The sequence below is a fragment of the Pelobates fuscus genome, chromosome 8, assembly GCF_036172605.1.
Source record: "Pelobates fuscus isolate aPelFus1 chromosome 8, aPelFus1.pri, whole genome shotgun sequence".
In the NCBI taxonomy this organism is placed as follows: domain Eukaryota; kingdom Metazoa; phylum Chordata; class Amphibia; order Anura; family Pelobatidae; genus Pelobates; species Pelobates fuscus.
In genome coordinates this window covers 14,471,571-14,484,429 of record NC_086324.1, presented here as the reverse complement: position 1 = coordinate 14,484,429, position 12,859 = coordinate 14,471,571, and the positions used below count along the sequence as shown (strand labels likewise).

General features: G+C 41.9%; 1 protein-coding gene across 2 annotated transcripts in view; it reads right to left on the bottom strand.

Moving 5' to 3' along the window:
* VIL1 (villin 1) overlaps positions 1-12,859 on the bottom strand; it is a 74,594-nt gene that overhangs the window by 25,659 nt on the left and 36,076 nt on the right. The window contains exons 1-5 of one of the 2 annotated variants that reach the window (XM_063429267.1): positions 10,593-10,723; positions 2,244-2,353; positions 2,052-2,126; positions 1,670-1,866; positions 933-1,041 (exon numbers count right to left, since the gene is read on the bottom strand). In XM_063429267.1, coding sequence (XP_063285337.1) covers positions 933-1,041; positions 1,670-1,866; positions 2,052-2,126; positions 2,244-2,318 — 456 coding nt within the window. In that variant the 5' untranslated portion in view covers positions 2,319-2,353; positions 10,593-10,723. Of the gene's footprint in view, positions 1-932; positions 1,042-1,669; positions 1,867-2,051; positions 2,127-2,243; positions 2,354-10,592; positions 10,724-12,859 lie in introns of those variants that run through there. The other variant, XM_063429268.1, reaches the window with a different exon arrangement.

Here is a 12,859-nt window from a genome sequence, read left to right as displayed (position 1 = left end):
TAAAGAAATGAACCACGTAACAGGTCACTGAGCGGCTACATTAATAGGAACGATAAAAGGGAAGCTCTAAACACCAAAACAACTTTAGCTCAAAGGACCACTCAAGTCACCCAGACCGCTTCATCTTAATGAAGTGGTCTTGGTGCCTTGGTCCTGAAAATTTAGCCTTACATTTTTTTTTTTTTAAATGTAATTTTTTAGAAAATGGAATTCCTACACTGCAGGGTAAAACCCATCTCTAGTGACTGTCTTCCTCTGCTCTAACCAAGTAAAACTGGTACACGTTTCATTGCAACTCACAGGATGAGAAGCACTTGCCGCGCATGCATGTCAGATCCCCAATGCTTCTCAATTAGGAGCATTGCATTGGATCACAGATGGAGGCAGTGATGCCTCCTTGGTGACTCTTTGTGGAAGGCGGAGAGTCTCGGCACAAAAAAAAAAGGGAAGTAAAACGTTTTTAAAATATATTTTTATGGTAAACTAGGGAGATGGGGGGGAATCTATTTAGATAGTGGCTCACTATAGGTTTGTATTCCTAACGCCACAGTGTTCCTTTGATGAAGTATATATCATGCCCTTGTGGTCTTGTTGCTCAATTCTTTCCCATTTAGGAAGTAAAAATCTAAATATTCTATGATATAATAATTAATATGCGTGGTAACTGTTTGTTGACTCAAATAGAAATCTGATCTAATGTTATATTTTCCTCCAACATTAAATTACTTATATATCTCTCGTAGTTCTTAATTACATCCAGTATTTTAGCAGAGTAAACGAATATGTTCAAACATTTAAATGAACATAATAAACATTCACAAAACCAAACTTTAAAAAAAATGTTTATATGTTAAATTGATAGAATGATTCCATGAAGAAATAGGGAAGGATCTCTCTTACAACAGAACAATTCGGAGACGGATTAGGCTCACCTCTCCGGCCAAAACATTCTTAGTTCCCTTGACGTGTAGAAGACGCTTGATGTTATATGTGTTGGTTTCCACTTGTTTCATTCCAGAAGCAACTCCACCACTCTTATAACTAGAGATTAAGGAAACAAAGTAACAGGTTATAAACAACACAAGTCCCCAATCAGTGTCAGAAATACCATGTACCGCATTCCACCTTAGCATAAATACCACAAACACAATTCATGAACAGTGAATATATAAAACAAGCCCATGTTTATCAATGTTACTCAGTAATCCTAAACTGGAAACGCTCTATTTTGTTTAAAAAAAGACTAATAATAATATATAGACTAATAATAATAATAATAATATACAGACTAAAATAGACTAATAATAATATATAGAATAAAATAGACTAAAATAGATTCAAAATAATCGATTTGCAAGCAAAGCAAACAAAAACCAGGAACAATGACTTAATTTGAAACTGCGTGTCCTTTCTAACACGCCATGTCTTATTGCAGTGTTTTGTTTGTTTTGTATGTTTTTTTTTCTAATTATTTATTTAAGAGCTAACACAGGTATCTGTTCAAGTGTCAAATAAATTCTTAATAGAAAATTGTAATTTTTTGGTTTCGTCTTCGCTTTATTTTCAACTTGACTTTTTCATGGTTTTGTAGGGTGAAATGTAGAGTTAGACCTATCGTATGTCATTCCAGCCACAGCGATGGCCAACACACTCCATATATGATACATACACAATACCCTGTTTGAAGTAGCCTTTGAAAGTGTCACTCTCGTAGCCCTGAGCTTCTCGATGTTGGATGGCTACACCCCCAAGGTGGTCATCCATTTGGATGGTATAAATGGCGGCCGCTCCTTGCTCGTCCATTGAGGAATTGTTCCCAACCCAGAAATGGATATCATAGGTGAAATTATTTCCAGTTTTATGGGTCTGTAAACCAATTGGAAAGAGAGTCAGTGGTACATTGTCTGTCTACTTACTGGTTATAGAGTCGAAAGGAAAAAAAAACAAAGAAGCAATTTATAGTATTGAATGTGGCACAAAGTAGATTTACATAGACAGACAGACTAGATAGATCGATAGACAGAGCAGATAAACAGACAGAGCGAACATACCTTCAGGAGAACATAACAATCTCCATCGAAAAAATTCCCAAAGGACTTTTCTGGTACAGGAACCATATCCATGCTCTGAAAACAGATAGTTCAGAAATGTTTACGACGCATTCTACACATTTTACAGAGTGTAAAGCAAGTGATTCTTCCATGCACCATACAGCTAACACACAAGACATACACATTATGTACCTCGATCCTCCATATTTGCAGTCCTGGGGTGGTCTTATTCAGAGTTTTTGTGACTTTTTCTGTGAGTTCAGGCATATTGGCAAATCCAAAAGATTATTGTTCCCCAGAAACTTAGAAAGGAAAGAGAGAGGTAAATGTGTTATTTGTGTTTGGCCAATATAGCCGCAGCCAGCCACGTACTGGTTCTTCTGTCCCCAAATATTGCTGTCTATAAACTTGCTGTTTCAGATGGAACAGGGGCAAAGAATCACTTAATTAGCAGTCATTACATAACATGTCACACCCAGACATTAACCAGGTCAAAGAGCAACTTGTATCAATGATTGATAACATGACATTCTTCAGATAACACAAACACTGAGTGTAGAATAAAACTGAATCATTAAGGTCAGATCTTGACCTTGACCTTGTGGGTTTGAGAGACCACATAAGATCCAGCTTGGAAAATTACCTCTTCACCATTCCAGCCATCACGTCTGGGTACCCAGTGTATTGCCCCCATTTGCCGTGAGGTCATTCCCCCTGTGTCTGGAGTGGTAGACTGAAGCAAAATATGACCTTGCAATAAAATATGTGTTTTGGTATCACCAGAATATTTAGGAAATATCACTCGCACCAACAAATTGTTTCATAGTGGAAAATTTAGTTGTTTTAATTTAAAGTATTTATTTTCTCCGTAGAGAACTTTGTATTATTTAAATGGATATAAAATAAACATATTGTTATAAGAGAGACTAGCCAAGCACCATAACAACTCGTGTCTCTTTGTGTGGGTTGTGGATGTGAGAAGATCTTCTGACCTTGTTTTCATGCAGGTAAATGCTTATCACTATAACTAGTTGCCTGATATCAGAATAGAAAGCAATATTTCCTACTATGGCTTAATTCACAAAACGTACGTCGCTACCTGCCACGCCAAACTCTGCGAAATGCGACTGCGTGCATGCACGTCTGGAAGATCAGCCAATCACACTGTCTGGCTTTCTTAACAAAGCTGTCAGCATGTTTCAACTGCTTCAATCACGTTTCAACATCAAATTAATCTTATGTGATTAATAAAATTTATGTCATGTGCTTAAAAACCTACGCTGGGTTAGAATAATGGGAGTGGTTGAAACTTAGTTTAACAAAATGAAAGCCTCCTGATTGGAGGAGTCACTTCCTGATTTGTGGAGAGCTCCTTGCAGATGCTGCAAAGCCGGGGAAATGCAGAAAACGCAGGAACTTATTATTATTTTAAGGTAAAATTATAATGCAACTGAAAAAACATGGATCCCATCCAACCTCAATGTTCATTTTTTTTATTATTATTAATGATTTCTGCAGTATCGGGTAAATATTTTTAACCTGTCTTGAGTTTAGTTCATTTTTATTTTAATGTTTTGATAATATAGTTTCATATATTATTTATTCAGCAGTATAAAATGAATCCAGAACTAGATCCTGGTTTGAAGTAGTTCATTTATTTAACAAATTGCGTGTTAATGCAGCTCAATAGACACTATATTAAGGCAATGCTGGATTGGTTGGACAGGGAGATAGTATTTAAGGTGAGAAGCATTGAGGATCCGAAATCTGATTTTATAGAGGAGAGCTGTGACATTAATTGATCAGAGTATTGAGACAAAGACCGTATTATCATAAGTTTGATCATAAAGCAGAGTGTCCAACATTAAAAGCCCCCTGTACATATTTTATAATATACACCAGTTTTTGTTATTGAACTAGTGCATTCTATTAAACATCTCGCAGTTTGTCTGGATTTTGGATGATTGTCGAGTCATCCAAATTCTGTAACTCCGAATCGCCTCCGAATCGCCATATGAACAGATCTTGAAACAGATGGAACGTGGATGGATGAGCCAATTGCATTGTGATTATGAGTTTTGTCCGTAGAGTTAAAAAAAAAGAAATGATTGATGGATACAGACAAGCAATACATGGTGGTTTTTATTCACAGATCAAGAGAGAGACGACCGATAGAGAGACAAATGGAGCAGTAAAAATAAATAAATCCATGTTTCTATATGTTTAATAAGTATATAATATTTAAATGTCATTTTTTATGCCGCTCCTTTTCTTCCCTCTATTGATTGCTTCTTCTCACTTAAAATAGATTCATATGAACCAAATCTTTTTTCCCAAGTCTTATAGCTGTTATACATACGGCAGTGAAGGAATAGGGGGGTCCAGACAGCCCCTGCTCGTTACAAGTAACACATAACCCAACTCATAGGAAGTGGGAATGGAAGGACGCATGCAACTGGTCCCCGCTTGTTGAGAGGGTGACTGGGGACATGTTTTCAACTCCCCCAATCTTCCATGCATGAAGATTCAGCCAACCTCTTAGGGACCCCAATATTTAGTTGTTGATTCTTTGCCCGCTGCTGGCTCATTTGTTTTTTTCAAGATACAGTAGAAACATTAGGAACATCTGATTGGAATTGACCAACTTTAAGAGCCAATCAGAAATGGTTTCTGAAGTTGATACAATATAGATAGTCAGCCTGTTATATTGAATAGCAAGTCTTTATTTTTTTCTTTCATGAAATGAATGAGCGGATTTTCTACTAAGTAAACAATGTTTTTCGCAAGTCAGTGGTCTGTTCACTTGACGGTAATTGGAAGCTAAACACGTGCATAAAATGGGCCAAAATCATTGAAATGGAAATAATCGCTGCCAATTTGATATTAAATGTTGCTGTTGTCTATTCATGATGTGACTCACTTTTACTGAATAAGCCTCAGAACTAAAGCTTAGAAACACTTACGAAAGAATTGGCGGCATTTCAATGTTTATTCGAAAAGCCCAAACGAAACAATTCTGGGAATTTGTAAACAATCCACTTAACGAAAGCAATTATTTCTCTTGGGGTAAATTTAGATTTTGTTAGAACGTACGGTATTTAGAAAAACAGTCCTTTACCGTGGAGAGGGGCACTATTGTTCCCCATCTATGAAAATAGAAGTTTTCATTTACTCACATGTTTTGTGCTGCATAGAAGGTTTGAGAGCATCAGATGATTAGCATGTTTTCTACATTGCGTGGCCCCCTAATGTATGCACATTTTGTAAGAGAATTGTGAAAAGTGAATCCATATTGTATTTAATAACTTGGTTAAAAAATAAATAAATATTAAAGCACTGCATTGCGTATCTGGTGAACTCTTATTGTTTTGCCCGTTTTATTACTTATAATAAAATGTACGTCTTTTTATTCTATCTAGGTGTTTTTTGTAACGTGTCCTGTATCCAATGTATTGTAAAATATAAGTAGGTACTAGTTATCCTTGTGGGCTTCTCTTCCTGATGATAATTTCAATTAACGATCACATTTGTGTAATTTGATTGATGACTTTCAGACACTGTTTATACTGAATTTAACACGTCTCATGATTCAGTAGCGTTATTAGGGCAGGCTAATGTCAATTTTGTAAAAATCTCCATGCACAGTGTATCATACATTGTCTGAAAGTCTGAAAGCGGTCAGCTGATGCTCTCGGCCAACAAATGGCAAGTGGACTGACTTCCAGAAACCACTGCAGAAGCCACCGAGGGGACCGGAGCCTCGTAGTCCGGTTGAGACCCAGGTAAAAGGGCAAGTCATACACAATACTTGGGAATTGGTCAGGGTAGTCCGGTATCATAGTCCCTACAGCAGGCTGCTGGGAGTCACACTTTAACTCTTATCTTGACCTACACTGGAGAGATGGCACTTACAGCTGCACACACGAAACACATAACAAAAATAGATATCAATATAAATAACAATGTTAATGTTTCATTGTGTATTTCATGCAGTGCGGCCAATCAACTCTCGGATACATTGTGCCAGAGCTTGCCAACACCCATACCCAAGCCATGCCAGCGTTGAGGGATCCAGCCATTTCCCAATTCTGTTCTCAAAGGAAATCATATCAAAATGTGAATCCCTGGTGTCTCTTATTGGAGTAGGAATCCCTGTGCATTATGAGTGGGCACAACCCCTTGTCTGCTTTATATTGGACAATACGTGACAATTCCACGTGGCAAGAAATTATATGTATCTTTAAACATTTATGACATTTCTTCAGAAACCTCAAAAGCAAAGAACATCTGAAATAAACTGTTGTTTAAAGCTCCTTTATAAGGTTGGCAGAATTATATAGCACTGATCTGAGATATCTCTTATGATGCAATACAAATTATCCCGGTCAACCAAATCCTCGAAATTCCCGGTCGAACACAAAATGAATTGCTGGATGGGGATTTTATTGGTTGTAGGCCGTAAGAGTTGGCTTGCCATAGCATCTTTTTACCACTCCCTCAGAAACACTTGTAGATTCTAATTCTAAAGTGACTCTGCTATAAATTGATTATCTCATATAATCTTAGTTAATTGTGGAACAGTTTATAGAGCAATGAACTGTCAGATTCTGTCAGATTCTGAAATTATTTGACAAAGACTCCTACAGGGTCAGACAGTTTAAACAAAACCAAAGCTGCATTTTGAATAAAACTGAGATTTAATAATGGTTATTACATCATGTTAGTCATATAGAGACCTAAACACTGCCATTTGAAGAGTTGGACAGCCAAAAGCCATGAATAATACATTTCATTTTACACTGCACTTAATAAACACAGTTTAGAAAAAAATCAAGCACTTCTTTGAACATCACAGATGTTTAGTTTAGAGGTGGAGAGGTGCAAACCCCAAATTTTCACTCACATCTGAGGTCTGTAAGGGGGGGGGGGTTAAGAAAATGTCATTCTTTAAAATACTTTTCAGATTACTGCCAGCAGATGGCAGCATAGAGAATGGACTACATCAGTGATGGCTAACCTTGACACCATAAATTGTTTCTGGACTACATTTCCCATGATGCTCAGCGAGCTTTTGGTTAGCCATCACTGGATTACCTCATCTGGTATGCAACCACTTCAGCAACTAGCTAAAGCGGTCCTGTTGCTGAGCAAACACTGCAGCCTATAAAGGTTAATATCTTTATAATATAGCTGAGTGACTCACAGGTGCAGGAATCAGGATTTATGCACAGCTACACCAAATGCCCATAACATACGTTCGATGTTTTGCTGCATAAACAAATGTTGATGCAACTACTGGGGGGTATTTGTGTCAAGGCGAAAATGCTGGAGAGAATACCCTCAGTTAGTTTCCACCAGTACAGCAAATAAAAACAGAAATAAGATTGATTTGTGGAATTCTGTACTGCAGCATGACTGATGTAGATAAAGTTTAATTTATTAAATATTGCAGTACTGATTTTCTTAGTGTAATCTCCCTATAATAACAGAACTGTATTGTATGCAGGTTTGTTTTAAATTATTGTGAGTTAATATTTAGAATTTGTATCTATGCATTGTATGTGTCTGAATGTTTCCTGATTACAGAGTTACTCTGAGCCTGATAAATGTTAATGATCTTGGCTGTGTATATACTGATTAACCACATTATGATATATGATGACCTTTGCTCCGAGTACTGTAAATGCATAAATTTATATAGCTTGTTAATCCATTGCTGTGAAGCACAGATCACAACATACTCACTGGCAGCCATTCTCCCTCCCCCCCCTCCCCCCCCCCCCACTCCCCCTCACACGCCAAAACATGCTTCCCTATTGCTTTATACCCTTTATCCCACCCCATTTAACACCCTTGTGTAATGCTCAATAACCAACTACCATATGGGCCACGAAGGCCACATTTTTACATTTTGTGATCACACAACCCATACCGAGCCCAGGAATATAAAAACCCAGGCTATGGCGGAGACTTGAGAGTTCGCACTCATGGCTACGCCCAGCGCATTGCAGACGTGTCCTCTACGAGGCAGGACATCAAAGGCTTCAATAAGCACATGTACAGGCATTATAATCAGCCCTGGACTGTAGGTCTCCACGTTGGGCATATAGCGTGGACGGACAAAACAAAAAGGAAAAGGTTGAACAACTTGGCCGCAACAAATTAAAACATTTTTTCTGATTATTGGTAAAAGCAAGAATTTTGCAACATAGTTACTAGTGGAGATTATTAAAATAAACAACAGGAGACAAGAACCCCAAAATTTTTCTACATCAATGTGTTACCAGGAGGGGGTGCCAGCGGGAGCCAATTAAGGTCCATTTTTATGTTCTGGTAATCTACGGGAATCCTCATATCAGTAGAAGAACCATTTGGCCGCAATATTTACAATCCCACCATTTGTCCTCATAAATGTTAGATTGTACCTTTAGCTGTAAAAGCCTTAGAAGACTAAACCCAAAGGGGCGAAACATTGTATTTGTGGTGACTGTGTGCACAAATAAAGTCCTTTTGCTGACTCCGTCTGTGAGCTTGCCCCATCCTTGTTCTATGGGTATTAAGGGAGTGTGGTTCCCCACTGGAGTGGAGCTCTGGAGAAATGGGGGATCTGCTCCTTAGTTCAGATTAGCTGAGTGTGGTGACATCAACATATCTATAAACATTAAATGGGTCTTGTAATCATATAACTGGCCCAGATTGAAAATGGTGCATTGAACATTGTCTACTGTTTCATACATACTGTGTACACATTGAAGACACATCTCTAGAATACATTCTGTATGACTCTACAGTAGGTGTGTAAGCAGCACATGAACAGAACATGTAAGAGAAAGAAAGCACTCTCGGGTGCAACTGAGTAATCCACAGGGACAGACGACCAAAGACAAACTATCTGCCTTGACTGCATTTATCATAATGCTTAGCTATAAGCCTGAATCAGTGTCCTTTGTCACTGGAGGGTGACAGGACTCTCCTGCCCATCTGTCTGAATTGTTTAATGTCACAAGCAACGACTTGTACAACAATAATAGCAAATTAATGGAACTAAGCTTCGTCTCCTCCAAGGATTAATGTCTGTGCAAACAGAGGATGGAGAGAGTGTCTGTGTCGGTGCAGACAGAGGTTGGTAAGAGTGTCCGTGTCGGTGCAGACAGAGGTTGGTAAGAGTGTCCGTGTCGGTGCAGACAGAGAATGGTGAAAGGGACTGTGTCGGTGCGTAGAGAGGATGGAGAGAGTGTCTGTGTCAGTGCAGACAGAGATTGGTAAGAGGGTCCGTGTCGGTGCAGACAGAGGATGGAGAGAGTATCTGTGTCAGTGCAGACAGAGGATGGAGAGAGTGTCAGTGGCAGTGCAGACAGAGGATGGAGAGAGTGTCTGTGTCAGTGCAGACAGAGGATGGAGAGAGTGTCTGTGTCAGTGCAGACAGAGGTTGGTGAGAGGGACTGGGTCAGTACAGACAGAGGTTGGTGAGAGGGTCCATGTCGGTGCAGACAGAGGTTGGTGAGAGGGACTGTGTCGGTGCAGACAGAGGTTGGTGAGAGGGACTGTGTCAGTGCAGACAGAGGTTGGTGAGAGGGTCTGTGTCAGTGCAGACGGAGGTTGGTGAGAGGGACTGTGTCGGTGCATAGAGAGGATGGAGAGAGTGTCTGTGTCAGTGCAGACAGAGGTTGGTAAGAGGGTCCATGTCAGTGCAGACAGAGGATGGTGAAAGGGACTGTGTCGTGCAGACAGAGGTTTGTGAGAGGGGCCGTGTCAGTGCAGACGGAGGTTGGTAAGAGGGACTGTGTCGGTGCATAGAGGGGATGGTGAGAGTGTCTGTGTCAGTGCAGACAGAAGTTGATAGGGGCCGTGTCGGTGCAGACAGAGGGTAGTGAAAGGGACCGTGTCGGTGCAGACAGAGGATGGTGAGAGCCTGTGTTGGTGCCGACAGAGAATGGTGAGAGGCTGTGTCAGTGCAGACAGAGGATGGTGAGAGGGACCATGGCAGTGCAGACACAAAGTGGTGAGAAGGTCCATGTCGCTGCAGACAGAAGATGAAGAGAGGCTGTTTCAGTGCAGACAGAGGATGTGGAGAGGCGTGTTGGTGCAGACAGAGGAAAGTGACTATGCCAGTGCAGAATAAGTAGGCTGTGTTGAGTCATGATTTGCAGGTGGCCATATTGAAAGGTTCTAACTCATATACGTTCCAATTAAACATCAAACATCATTCAAGAAAACATTTACATATTGTCAATATATCCCTCAATTCTTCACACAAACTAGGTGTGAGGACTCAGCATTGTGTGAAGCTAGGAGACCTGCAGGCGATGCTAGCACAGGGTTTTTAGGGACCAGCGTGTGAAAAACATGGCAATGGTACAGTTACTAATGGATGGAACAGTGGGGATAGGGATATACATGGAATGAGGCAGATTTCATGTGCAAAGACCAGAGCTTATCTAAAACTGATATTGTTATGTGTTGCCCAGAATATCTGCTGTTTATAAAAGCCAGGTACACCTGCACAGGTGAGAAGGGGAGAGTTGAATGGAGAGACCTTACCTGTGCGTCAGGTGTGGCCAGCTGTCAGGAGAGGAGAGGAGACCTGCAGAGTGCACCTGTACCTGTACAGAGTCTCTCCTGACAGAGAGACCAACCTTTGTCCTGTACTTTCCTCGCTTGCTGTATCGCCTGTATTTTCCATATAAGGACATACGCCTCAGCTGGCTGGTGGAGGCAGGTACACACCATTCCCCCGAGTCTTCCGAGATAATTCAACTGACTGTATTAATTGCTATTTATTTACATATTTCATCAGAGCCTTTTCTTCTAAACGAATCCCTTGTGTACTGTAGTAGGAGAGACTGAAATCACAATTTAGCTAAGCTCTTCAATTCAGTGAATGTTTGCAGTGGTGACCTACTGTGCAAGGCCATTTCATAAGAGGATAATATGCCAAACGTTCCCAATGTAAGGGATCTATACTGGTTTCCTCCACTTTAAGGTCCTCAGGGTGTGATGTGATGCTAAGTGTGAAGGATTTCCACTTAGTGAGAATTAGTGTTAGAACTCAGCACTGTGTGAAGCTAGGTGTGAGCACTCAGCGCTGTGTGAAGCTAGGAGTGACCACTCAGCGCTGTGTGAAGCTAAGAGTGAGCACTCAGCACTGTGTGAAGCTAAGAGTGAGCACTCAGCACTGTGTGAAGCTAGGTGTGAGCACTCAGCACTGTGTGAAGCTAGGAGTGAGCACTCAGCACTGTGTGAAGCTAGGTGTGAGCACTCAGCACTGTGTGAAGCTAGGTGTGAGCACTCAGCACTGTGTGAAGCTAGGAGTGAGCACTCAGCACTGTGTGAAGCTAGGAGTGAGCACTCAGCACTGTGTGAAGCTAGGAGTGAGCACTCAGCATTGTGTGAAGCTAGGTGTGAGCACTCAGCGCTGTGTGAAGCTAGGAGTGAGCACTCAGCATTGTGTGAAGCTAGGAGTGAGCACTCAGCATTGTGTGAAGCTAGGAGTGAGCACTCAGCACTGTGTGAAGCTAGGTGTGAGCACTCAGCACTGTGTGAAGCTAGGAGTGAGCACTCAGCACTGTGTGAAGCTAGGAGTGAGCGCTCAGCGCTGTGTGAAGCTAGGTGTGAGCACTCAGCACTGTGTGAAGCTAGGAGTGAGCACTCAGCACTGTGTGAAGCTAGGTGTGAGCACTCAGCACTGTGTGAAGCTAGGAGTGAGCACTCAGCACTGTGTGAAGCTAGGAGTGAGCACTCAGCACTGTGTGAAGCTAGGAGTGAGCACTCAGCATTGTGTGAAGCTAGGTGTGAGCACTCAGCACTGTGTGAAGCTAGGAGTGAGCACTCAGCACTGTGTGAAGCTAGGTGTGAGCGCTCAGCGCTGTGTGAAGCTAGGAGTGAGCACTCAGCACTGTGTGAAGCTATGTGTGAGCACTCAGCGCTGTGTGAGGCTAGGAGTGAGCACTCAGCACTGTGTGAGGCTAGGTGTGAGCGCTCAGCGCTGTGTGAAGCTAGGAGTGAGCACTCAGCGCTGTGTGAAGCAAGGAGTGAGCACTGAGTGAAGCTAGGTGTGAACACTCAGCGCTGTGTGAAGCTAGGTGTGAGCACTCAGCATTGTGTGAAGCTAGGAGTGAGCACTCAGCGCTGTGTGAGGCTAGGAGTGAGCACTCAGCGCTGTGTGAAGCTAGGTGTGAGCACTCAGCGCTGTGTGAAGCTAGGAGTGAGCACTCAGCATTGTGTGAAGCTAGGAGTGAGCACTCAGCACTGTGTGAAGCTAGGTGTGAGCACTCAGCGCTGTGTGAAGCTAGGTGTGAGCGCTCAGCGCTGTGTGAAGCTAGGTGTGAGCGCTCAGCACTGTGTGAAGCTAGGAGTGAGCACTCAGCACTGTGTGAAGCTAGGAGTGAGCACTCAGCACTGTGTGAAGCTAGGTGTGAGCGCTCAGCGCTGTGTGAAGCTAGGTTTGAGCACTCAGCACTGTGTGAAGCTAGGAGTGAGCACTCAGCATTGTGTGAAGCTAGGAGTGAGCACTCAGCACTGTGTGAAGCTAGGAGTGAGCACTCAGCACTGTGTGAAGCTAGGTGTGAGCACTCAGCACTGTGTGAAGCTAGGAGTGAGCGCTCAGCGCTGTGTGAAGCTAGGTGTGAGCACTCAGCACTGTGTGAAGCTAGGAGTGAGCACTCAGCACTGTGTGAAGCTAGGAGTGAGCGCTCAGCGCTGTGTGAAGCTAGGTGTGAGCACTCAGCACTGTGTGAAGCTAGGAGTGAGCACTCAGCACTGTGTGAAGCTAGGTGTGAGCACTCAGCACTGTGTGAAGCTAGGAGTGA